Raw genomic sequence first — 12264 nt, 5'->3', positions numbered from 1 at the left:
ATAATGGCTCAGCCAGTTTCGAGATGGAAAGGGAGCTGAGTGGCATACAGTTCTCAGGGTACACAGAGGGTGCTTTGCTGTGTTCCCCTTTGCATTTTGAGCATTTAACCATTTGGAGGAGCAACCATGCCCAGTCTTGATGGCATCTCACGGAAAAGAAATGCCCCCTGTGTTATCCTTGACCATGGCTTCTGCCATATGAAACTCTGCATTGCTCACTTACAGAAAAGGAAGCATAAGCCCACAGGCATTGCTCCAGCTTCAGTAGCCCTGCAGCATAATGTCAGTGTTTTGGGGATGAGCGAATGACAGGACACAAGAAACGAAGCAAAGCTGTCTGTGGTGGTAAAGATTTTGAAACCCCAGGGAGATCACCATTTGTGAACTCAGATGAGATTATTGTGTCATTTCTTGTAAGTCAGGCAGTTTTTGGAAAGAAATTGTGGCAAGCTGGGGAGTACACAAGCAAGCTCAGTTTGTAATGCACACAGGGTTGCAGGGTTAAGGGCCTGTTGTCAGGAGGATGCACTGGAAAGTGAGGTTTGTACATTTTGTGTCCAACAGAGAGGCTTACTGAGGTGGTGAAAGTCATGTGTCATGAATAAGCTTGTTCATTTCTTCAGCTGCTGTGAGGACAAAACTATCGTGTATCTCATGATGTCCATATCCATGGGGGTGTGGTGATGAACCAGAATGCCAGGGTCCATGGAGTGTATTAAAAAATGGAATATTTAGCAGACCTAACAAAACAAAAAAACAGATGTAGGGGGTAAGGATTGGTGAGAAAAAATTCAATGATTGCTGTGATTTCACCAAATCTAAATCATGGCTGCCTTGTGACAGATGCATTATCAGTTGGCAGCTACCAAATGCTTCTTTTAGCCTCTGCATTCTCCTGATAAAAGATTGAGAGTAATGTCTCCACACTGTCCATTCTTATTTACTATGCTCTCTCTCCCCCCCCCCCCACTCATCAACCACATGGTCTAGCCACTGTTTCATTTCTCCTAGGAAACAACCTTTTATATTGGGTGTGAGGTCTCTTAAAAGTAATTGCCCAACAAAATCGATGTATCAAAATGCTGTGTTGTTCCTGTAAGAGCCTCTTAATTCTGGCTTTGCAGGTAATCGGGAGGGAAAGAAGTTGGGCAGAACCTGGGTGCCGTTTAACCGTTGTCACCGCTGCCACCAGCATTTCTGCACTGGGGTTCAGAGTTGAATTTATACCTAAGGTGTTGACGTACCTGACCTGCTTTGTTGTTGTCGTATGAGTGTGTGTGTGTGTGTGTGTGTGAGAGAGAGAGAGAGAGAGAGAGAGAGTGAGAGTGCACAAACCACTGCTCAAGCCTCACAACTGACAGCCTCAGTATCAAATTCTTACAAGTCAAAGCTTATCCCAAACTCCTTCTGGCGCCTGTTTGCTTGTTCTAGGAGAAATGTTGCCACCAGTCCTGGCTCACTTCCTCATTACACCAAATAAGCAATGCAGCAAATGCTGGCAGCCACTTTATTGTGTCTTAAGATGGCCTCATGATGAACGAGAGCTGAAGCCTTAGCTGCTTCATGCTTATTGTGTGGCCTGCCCTAGACTTGGCCAGCCCAGCTTTCCAGACTGGTGAGGCAAAGGGAAAATTAAAACGACAAACCCAATCCTTTGGTCTGCTGGGCATAGATGTGAATTTTCACTAGCAATAAAAGGGGGGGAACGACACATTTCACTTCATAACACACTTGTGCCTTTTCTTTCCCATTCTAATTGCTGTGTGTCTGTGTGTTTGTGGTTTGTTTGTTTTTTTAAAAAAATCTTTCTTCCTTTCCCTGACAGTACGCCAAGGCGCTGAAGCACTTTGGAGAGCATGAGGGTAGGATGCAGCCAGATGAGTTTTTTGGCATCTTTGACACCTTCCTGCAGTCCTTCACAGAAGCCAAACAAGATCTGGAGAATATGAGGAAGAAGAAAGAGGAGGAGGAGCGGAGGGCACGCATGGAAGCCATGGTGAGGAGGACTCGAGTGTGTTGGAGCAAAAAGAGAGCTTTCTCTGGGGAGTTGTTTCTCTCAGCATCTTGGGAAGTCTAAGGACAATGTGTGCAGAGGGACATGTCTTCCCTCTCTGCACTCCCACACACAGTGTGGCCAGCTGTCCTGCACCATTGACCCATCTGAGCTCATATCCTGCCTGCCTGTTGGCCTCTCATTCATGCTCTTTCCCCCAAACCTTCCTTGTCCCAAGTGCTCTGTGTGGTAAGAATCTGTCCCTCTCACCCACCTTTCAGCACCGCAATGTCTACATGCTAATAAGAGACAATGCACACTGTGCCATACAGACAAGAATGAAAATACAGTGGTACCTCGAGTTACAAACGCCTCAGGTTACAAATGCCTCAGGTTACAAACTCCGCTAATCGGGAAGAGTTACCTTGAGTTGAGAACTTTGCCCCAGGATGAGAACGGAAATTGTGTGCCGCTGCCGGCGCAGCAGCAAGAGGCCCCATCAACAAAAGCATGCCTCTAGTTAAGAACAGTTTCAGATTAAGAATGGATCTCCAGAATGAATTAAGTTATTAACTTGAGGTACCACTGTACTGGCTGTTTCCAATGAGGAACAGTGATAAATACCAAGGGAAGGTTCCACTGTTTGCCATAGGAAGCATGGAGAGTGACAAGACGCAAAACAGAACAATTCATGATTTCCATTGAATTAGATTTTAATAATAGATTAATAACAGAATCATTATTATTATTATAGATGATGAAAGGTACTACATTCCATTATTTGAATTTAATGGCATGACATCCCCTTTGACCTCTTCTGAGTCCAGTGCTTCAGCCTTTGACATCAGATATAGAATCTGGCACAACAGCCCTGTGGTTCTAGCACTCAACCATTCCCCTTCCATTTCTGCTGGACAAAATGTAAAAATATGGGTAGTCCAATTACGGATCTCCATGCATACAGCTGGGGCAGACTGTTGTCTGTTACCTTATGCAAGAAGACACCTGCCATGCAATTGATTTCTTACTTGCTGTCTTCCAAGAGCTATTGCAAGCTGCCTTTTGGTTTGGTAGAGCCAATTCCTTCAGCTGTGTAATACACCAATTCATTCCCTTTGCTGATTCTGCCTCCCCGGGGGTTCATGTGAACTGACCTCCCTCTCCTAACCTTACGGCTTTCCCAAGCCTGAGAACAGTTCCTCAGCATTCTTCTGCCTCGTTTCATGTTGCCAGCACTTTAACCCTAGCAGTGATGGTCACTCCAGCCTTGCTAAGAATGAGGGCTGCTTTTCCGAGTCCCCTGTGAAAACACCCTTGTTTTCTCCAGCTTAAAATGAGCTGTGGGGTGATGTGGGGATGTAGGTCTATTTTGAAGAAACTCTTTCCCAGTGAATTAGTATGCAGCTGTGCGTGGTTTAAAATGTCATGAGCCCATAAGTGTGAAACAACAATAAGGAACAGTTTTAGAAGTGTTGAAAGGCAGACTGTCCAACACACAACTGGAATGGGAGGAGAGGGCAGACCCCTGATTTTCAGGAAAGAGAGGCAATGGCAGGCCCTCTGTACTGGAATTTAGGAGGGGAACAGTGGGGGACAGAAGGACTGTGTGTGGCCAGGGCAAAAAAAGAAGCCCTGGGGTTTCTGGGTCACAACTTGGGATATATTCCTGACTCCAGTGAAATCAGTGGGGTGTTATCTACTGAGTTCAAGTATAGTCTGTGTCACATTTTGACACCTACTTCCTGTGTGGGTGGGAGGAAGAATGCATTGCTCTCCCTGTCTCTTCCTCCCAAACATTTAATCACACAGGGACGGCCTGGATTTGAGGCAAAAGGTCCTGCTTCACTGCTTATGTTTTCATCAGCAAGAGTCACATGACCCCCAAAGCGACTTTCACAATCATTGCTCCTTTATTCACGAGTTGTCACACTGGCTTTTATAAAATTGACTCATAAGTGGATTGTGGCTTCCAGCCAGAACATTCATTTTCAAAGGGGTTTTCTCCACGTCCATGCTCACTTTCATTTTAGATTTGGCCGTAAAGGAATGCCCCCTTGCTTTCTGAACTCATGGGGAAGATACCCTGGGCTGCCACTTCATTTTTTCCCCTCCTTAATTATTCACTGAAGAATTTCTGCGCCTTCAGTTTTGTAAAAGCTGCCAGAGTGACCAATCAAGCAAAATAATAGTGATTACATTTTAAAAATCAGTTATGCAAAATCGTAAACATGGTTCATGGCAGTAGAATCCCTAAACCAAAGCCTTTGTTACTAGTAGGCACTGATAGCTTTATCTTCCCAGAATTCCTCTAAAGCTACCCCCCCCTTTAAAGCTAAATTGATGTCTATCAGTATGTCTACTAGGAGTGAGTGCTATTGTCTAACTGTGCTTCTGTGTGAAGAAGTACTTCCTCTCATCTGTCCTTCACCTTCCCACATCCAGCTTCATTGGATGAACATGGTTTCTAGAGTTGGGAGAGAGTGGGAGGAGAACCTCTCCATCTCCACTTTCTCTTACTAGCATAAATAATCATATACACCTCTATGATGTGCTTCCTTACTCACCTCCCACCACAAAAAAGCCACAGACCTTATACTTTTGAAGTTTTTAAAAAATTAATAGCATTTATAAACCACTTAATATCCTAAAATCTCCTAAATTGATATAGAAAACTGCAGCATAAGAACATGAAAAAAGATACAAAATAAAAACCAGTAGGATGCCCATAAAATCCGTAATGGCTATTATATTATGTTTGCATGTACATTATGTTGCTTGTTATGTTATAAACTCCCTTCTGATTTGAATAAGGGGCAGCATATAGATTTCCTAACTAAAACAGTATCATAAAAGCAAGAATGAAAGAGTCCAATCTAATGGCAATGCCTAGCTCTCTCTCAAGGGACACGGGTGGCGCTGTGGGTTAAACCACAGAGCCTAGGACTTACCAGTGGTTCAAATCCCTGCGACGGGGTGAGCTCCCATTGCTCGGTCCCTGCTCCTGCCAACCTAGCAGTTCGAAAGCACATCAAAGTGCAAGTAGATAAATAGGTACCACTCCAGGCGGGAAGGTAAACGGCGTTTCCGTGTGCTGCTCTGGTTCGCCAGAAGCGGCTTAGTCATGCTGGCCACATGACCCAGAAGCTGTATGCTGGCTCCCTCGGCCAATAAAGCGAGATGAGCGCTGCAACCCCAGAGTCGGCCACGAGTGGACCTAATGGTCAGTGGTCCCTTTACCTTTACTGCTCTCTCTCTCTCTCTCTCTGGTTTGGGGTTCAAGAAACAACTGATTCTATAGATCTTTTATACAAGGTGTAAATATCTCTGTTTATTGACTTCAGCAGTACATTTTTTTATACATCCTCTGCCAAGTTTAAATCCATGTATATGTGTCTGTTTCTCCCTCAACAGCTAAAGGAACAGAGAGAGAAGGAGCGGCGGCAGAAGAAAGCCAAGGCTGGCAGCGTCTCTGAGGAGGGAGGGGGAGAGTTTGATGATCTCGTGTCTGCTCTGAGGTCCGGCGAGGTCTTTGACAAGGACTTATCAAAGCTCAAGCGCAACCGCAAGCGTTCAGGGAACCAAAGCTTGGAGACGAGCCGGGAACGGGCAGTGACAAAGCTCAATTATTAGAGGAGGAGGAGGAAGCACAAAGGAAAGGAAAGGACAAAACAAAGACTTATTGCCGCAACAAAGAGTCAAACAAGATGGCGGAGGCTGGCCAATATCCTTCCCCGGGAGACTTGTCTATCTGGTGGCTTTGTTTACTGTTTCCAGGATGAACGGGCCTTCCCATCTTGCTCTCTTCCATAGCCATATAATCTGGAATGGTTATAAAAGTGCCTCTCTACAGCCCAAGGGATTTGTCACCAAGACGTTGCTGTTTGGTAGACGAGTTTGCTTCTTGACATTTCCCCTCACAAGTTCAGCCAGGTCCCAGTGGCGGAACACAAACCATTGGGCCTTCTGTGCCGATTAGTTATGGGGAGAGAGACTATGGTTTACTCTGTGCCAAAGTGTACACTTTAATAAAAGTTCTCCATCTATCTGAGAAAATTAACAAGACATTTTCAGTTTGGTTTGCTGAACCCTCCTGCCCATCCTTCAGGCATCTGTTGTGGAGTGGTTCTACAGCGTTGCAGCTCCGCTCTTCCCTTGGATTTACAAAAGGCCTTTGGTTGAAGCCTGAATGATGTTTTTCGATCTAGAGAAATGTTACTTAGTGGCCTATATCATATAAAGCAAAGCAAGTGATGCTGCGTCAGCGGAAGTAGATGGGACTGCTCAGCCGAAGAAGACAGACAGACTGTTTGTGACACTCCTTGTTTTTTTCAGGAATCATGGATATTGAATCTTCAGGGATGTGCCCAGCCATGAGAAAGAATGAGGGAAGGATGAACCACACTCGGAAGAGCGACCGCAATGGGTTTCGAGCCAGTTCAGTTGTCATTGCTGAGCAATGTGGTAGGGAAAGGGTGGCAAATAAGAATGTTCACAGGTGTAAATCTACATCATTTTGTTAGCACAATAAAAATGGTTATTGGGACTGGCAGAGGTAGGATATTTTTTTTTCTTTTTTAAACCCAGACAAATGGAGTTTGTCTGGTGGTTGGAAATGGGAATCCTTTTTTGTGTCTGCAGCCATAACTCTACTGGGATGAACTGGAGCTTACACTTTAACAGGCTGGCCTTCTCGGAAGCCCCAGGACTCCCAGAAAGGGCTGCACGATTTTAATAGTAGTAGTAATAATAATAGCACGCTGCATCGGTAAATAGCTGGGGTGTTCGAGGACTTTTCCATCTGGAAGGGAGTGTTGGTAGACTCAAAGGTGGCTTACCCCAGTGGACTTTGATAAGAGCTCCAGAGAGCACAGGTAATTAATCCGAAAATAATTAGTTGTTCCACAGTGGAAACTATCTAACATGCACAGCCGGAACAGCGAGAGGGAGCATACTAATATCTTCCTGTTTCATTGTACCTATATGGCTGTATGGCAATAGAAGCATATAGTGTTAGAGTCCTTATTTATCATAAAGAGGTGAACAGACTGTTGCCTTCCTTCAAGTGAGCATAGGAAAAAGAGGCGAGAAAGATCTGGGTGCTAAGTGTAGTGACAGATGGTCGTGCCCATTTCTGGAAATGAACATGTCATCTGTGAGTGAGAAGTCCTTGGGACTCTGAGGAATCCCAAAGAGGCTCAAATCGTCACTTTACAGAGCAATCCTATGACCTCTTTGTGGGTGGGAGAAGCTGTGGCAGAACCACCACATCTGGCACGGCAGGCTCACTGCAGCCGGGGTGGAAAGTGTGGGGCAGCTTTCCTCCCTGCCTTTTGACCTTCCCCACTTCCAAACTGCAAACCTCTCCCATAACGCCCTCCTCTTGTCCCCACTACCAGTGGGGAGCCATTATGCAATTTCTGTGGCCACACAGTAGACCTCCGTCTCTGCCAATCCGTGGGCCTCAGCCACCCTCCCAAGCAGCATAGGATTGCTCCCCCCTTATCACCTGCTTTTTGTTTGTATCAAAGTGTTATTTAATTTCAAGCTTAACCTTGAGTTTGTAGAGCAGACGACATCTGCATCTTGAGCACTGCCTGATCAGTATTCTATGCAAAGCACGTTAGAAAATTGTAGAGGGAGGTTGTTGGTCAGAACATCAGGAACACTAAATCAGGTATCTAGGAACATGCAGGGGAGAGAGAGAGAGAGAGAGAGAGAGAGAGAGAGAAGACAGAAGCTGCCTTATTTTAATGTAGTGGAGTCTGAGCCTCCCATTTCTGAATTTCTCTGTTCATGACATTCCAGAATCCAGCACTTCTGCTTTGACACAGACCGTGAAGAGCCGGTTACCTTGCAAGGGCTGGATGCAATGTGCTCTCTCCTTTACTCCTCCTCCCTGTTTTGAAGGGCCTCTTTTTTTGAAACAAACCCACTGCAAATAGACCCAAGCACTTTTTAAAAAAGTTCTTTCTAAAAGCTTTTCTTGTGGGGTGGGGGAATTTTACAAACTCATACTTTGGGAGGGGGGTATTCTCCCCACCTCCAAAGATGATGAACTAGACACTTTTACAAGAAAATGTAATTGCTATCTCAAGCTTCTTGCTGAGCTCTGTAGTGGAGATGTAGTACTGTGATAATATGTATTGTGGACACAATGCGAGACTGAAACAATATGTGCCATAAAGGTAAAGGTACCCCTGACCATTAGGTCCAGTTGCGGACGACTCTGGGGTTGTGCGCTCATCTCGCTCTATAGGCCAAGGGAGCCGGCGTACAGCTTCCGGGTCATGTGGCCAGCATGACTAAGCTGCTTCTGGCAAACCAGAGCAGCGCACAGAAACGCCGTTTATGTGCCATAGGGGGAGACAAATGAATTTAGTATGCAGAAAAGCCCGAGATAACATTTCCCCCACAGAATATAAACATTTGTTTTCTTTCAGCACCGTCTTTCCCCTTTTGCTTAGTTTCTAAAGACTTAAGGCCTGCAGAGGGATTAATTACAAAGGATAGATCCTAGTTCACCAGCTTAGATTCATCTGTGACCCTCTTCCTGAATGTGAAAAAGAGAATAATCTGATCTATGTTTCTGTTAATGTGGTTTAGTCTTATGCTGATGCCATTACCATAACCCCCATTCTTTCTGGTTATGAATCGGAGGAGGGCCAGGCTGGAGCCTGCTGGTGGCTCTCCCTGTCAGTGTCCCATTTCAGAGGGGCACCCCCTCCATTTTGGGTGGCAAGGAAGCTTACCTGGTGACAAGCAGCAGCAGGTGGCATGCAGCAATCACTTAAAAATGAATAAAATAAAAGCAAAAGCATTAGATCTGAATCAGCTTAAATCCAAAGCATTTTTCCCTCTGAAAAATAAGTTGCAAACTCTTTAGTCGGGCTGCAGGACCAGTGCTCAGGGATGATGATAGTTGTAGTCCAACAGCACCTGGAGACTATAACTCCCTTTAGACTGTAATTCCCAGCAGCTACAGCCAGTGCTGGCTGCGTCTCCTGCATGTTGTAATATAAAACAATGGGGAGGCACCAGTTTGGGGAAGTCTGATCAAGAGAATGCTTGAAAACACAAAATCCCGGAGTGTTTTAATGACTGCAGCCGGACTTCGTATCTTCGCAAATCTAGCTCTTCAACTTTTCCTAATACTTATGCATCATCACTATTGTGGTTGACAACAAATAGAAAATTTACAACAACATACCTTCTGCTGTGGACTTTGGTTGCAAAGTGTGTCAGTGATGTTAGGACTGGGCTATGTGTTCCTAACCCAGGTGGGCGTGCTAATCCAAATCCATCGCCAGTTAACAGCGATGGCAATACAGTAACAGTTCAGGTTTAGAAGTCTCCTCTGTTGGTTAGATCCAAATGGTTCATCTCCTTCCAGCCAATGGAGCATTTCCCAGGGAAAAAGCATTCCAAGTTTTGCAAGGGGTAATGAAAACCAAAGTTTGAGTCCGCTCATCCCAGAAACTGGGGGGGGGGGGACATGGCAAGGGCTTAATGAGATATTTCTCATTTGGAAGACATGTTTGCAGGTCTTTTAGAAGTATTACGTCTAACAAAGTGAAGGAGAGCAAAGCACTTGTCCTACAGAAGAGCTGTGGTTCTCCATGCCCACCTCAACTTCTTTGGGCAGACCTTTTTCTTTCTGCCACCCCCCACCCCAAGTTATAGCCCAGTAGTCATTGAAATAGGTTTATATCTTATAAGTTTCCATGAAGGGAAAGGAGATCAGTTGTACAGTTCTGTTATGTACATGATGTATGCAGTTCTGTTTTTTTTAATGTTCTAATAATTAAAAAAAATACAATTTTAGGAATGTTTTTAGGGGAACCCTGTAAATGCCACACCTCTATTTATTTTGCCTTATTTTAGTTTGCTATTTTTGTGTATACACCGCATTGCAGCCATGACTATTGAGACTGCACCAGTATATTCGGAGCAAGCAGAGTTCCATACTTGACACTGCTCAGGCAGGATAGGTCAGTAGGCTGGGCTTCCATTGAAGGAAAGATTTAATGCTCAGGAAGCCCTCCCTGCACCACACACACACATTGATGTGTTGCAGAAGGATGAGGAACATGTGGCCTTCCAGTCTTAGCCAGCATGGCCAGTGGTCAGGGACAAAGGGACTTGTGGTCCAATAACAGTTGGAGGACCACAGGTTCCCCATCCCAACAACAAACAACCTTTTTGGGCAACCATAACACAAATCAAAGTATATGCCATTGCTGGCCCAGCACACACAGAGACAGTTTTTCAGTGCCCTTGTGTGTGTTTTCATCACAAAGCTGAGCTGTAGAATGGGCAGCAGTGTTAAACAAGAGAAGCAGGTGCCTCCAGGTGTATCTGCACCTGGTCTTTGCATCTGGTCCCCCCTCCCCAGTAGAATGAAGATGTGCACCTTCTGTTTTCCTTATCTTCTATGCAACAATGTCACTGGCTCAAGGGCTAGTTCCATGAACACAGCCAGCTACATCAAGGGCGAGGGAGCTGTGACCATCCAGATGTTGTTAGACTACAATTACCATTATCCTTGACCCCTGGGCCATGCTGGCTGGGGCTTATGGAAGTCCAACATCATCTGGAGGGCTACTTGTTCCCCACTACTGAAATATGTTATTCTGGCTTGACTAATCAAGACCAGTAATATAGGCTAGGTTGCCACCACAATTCTAGCTCAGATTTTTCATGTATAAAGGGAGGAATTCTACCATTTTAAGAGGTAACTAATCTGCCTTACACCATCTTGTATATGAACCTGGCAAGTGTCCCTGCCCAAGAACTGCTAAGAAAACCTGTGCGTGTGCGTGTGCTTGCATGTTTTCATCTTGCTCCTCTAATGCTTTGGTGTCTCCTCATTTGTTGGTCAATTTAAGATTATAAATGAAATTAAATGTACAAAACCTGTAGCATCCTTTTTATCTGCACCTTTTTATAAGAATATAATGTAATACTAAAAAAAAATTAAAGATATATTGCCCCTATTTTATTCCACTGAGTTATTTTGTTCGGTGAGCCAAACAAATTTAAGCAATAAACTCTATTAATGTTCACTAAAACAAGCATTATTTTATTCTTCATTTCACAGCAACACCTTAAGATTGGATTAATTCAGTCTCTACCTGTGCTAAAGTCTACATCATCAATGCAGCAAGTAGGATAGTGCTATAATTAACAACAACAACAACAACAACAATAATAATTGTGCACATCTCATCTGGCTGGGCAGCTTGTGTAAAAACATAATAAAACATTAAACACCTCACGCCAAAAGAATTACATATGAAAAAGTATGACACGAACCATCGAAGAATGCTGTTTCGCAACTTCAACACTAATTGTATCATCATCCTCATTAATTTCTATTTCACATTTTATAATACAGCTTACAAAATTGAATGCCATGCATGTTGATTTCGACTCACAGAGTGGAACACTCCCTTGCTTTCCTCCTTTAAGTTCTCCAACTAGCTCTGGGGGATCCCCAATCTTGCAGAGCAGATTCTGGGGGCATGTGAAGGACATAAGGAATGAGGGGAAAATGAGAGGCCCACGGTGTCCGTTCTGTTGTTAGATCAGTAATAAATCAGCAAATATTGCTGATTTATTACTGATTTCACCCAAAAGCTATACAAACCAAATGAAATCAAAGCACCACTCAAACCAGCCCCACCACAAATCCACCTGGAAAATCATGTCAACACAACTTTGTTGTTTAGTCGTGTCTGACTCTTCGTGACCCCATGGACCAGAGTCAACACAACTACATCACAACTAATCATAAAAGGCTTGCTCTGTTTTCCATAGTTTGAAGAGTTTCTCCTCCTGCCCCCTGTGCTTCATATGTCTTGAACAGCCACATTTATACACAAAGCAAGTAAGACCACTGCAGTTAATGACCATGTCCACGGGCAAGTAGAACATTTTTCTTCTAAAGCACTTCCCAACCGACAAGCTACTGGGCAAAGCCAACAGCTGCCAGTGTAGAAAAGAGTTTTCTTGACAGTAAGAAAAGGATGTCAGTAGGTATTTGTTCAAGATGCAATGGCTGGCTGCTGCTTGATGACAGTTGAGGGAGGAGCCTTAGGTCTCAGGTTCTTTCAGACAACCTATGAATGTCCGACCATTTCTCTCTGCCCTCACCCATTCTCTTCACTATTGTCATGTTCTACAATACCACAACTGGCTCTGGAAACCACTCAGAAAGTTCACAAAATGTCTACTCAAAGAATGTCCCTAGCAAGCTGGAACAGCATCTAATT

General features: G+C 44.3%; 1 protein-coding gene across 7 annotated transcripts in view; it reads left to right on the top strand.

Annotated features, from left to right (window-relative positions):
• Positions 1–10986, top strand: part of DAAM2 (dishevelled associated activator of morphogenesis 2) — a 224822-nt gene extending 213836 nt beyond the window's left edge. For all 7 annotated transcript variants that reach the window (XM_082214804.1, XM_082214805.1, XM_082214799.1 and 4 more), the window contains 2 exons: positions 1826–1996; positions 5405–10986. In XM_082214804.1, the coding sequence (XP_082070930.1) occupies positions 1826–1996; positions 5405–5623 (390 nt within the window). In that variant the 3' untranslated portion in view covers positions 5624–10986. The remainder of the gene's footprint in view (positions 1–1825; positions 1997–5404) is intronic.
• Positions 10987–12264: the final 1278 nt, after the last annotated feature.

Source organism: Podarcis vaucheri, assembly GCF_965113315.1.
Source record: "Podarcis vaucheri genome assembly, chromosome: 3".
In the NCBI taxonomy this organism is placed as follows: domain Eukaryota; kingdom Metazoa; phylum Chordata; class Lepidosauria; order Squamata; family Lacertidae; genus Podarcis; species Podarcis vaucheri.
The sequence above is the reverse complement of the archived record's forward strand: the minus strand, read 5'-3'. Positions and strand labels throughout refer to the sequence as shown.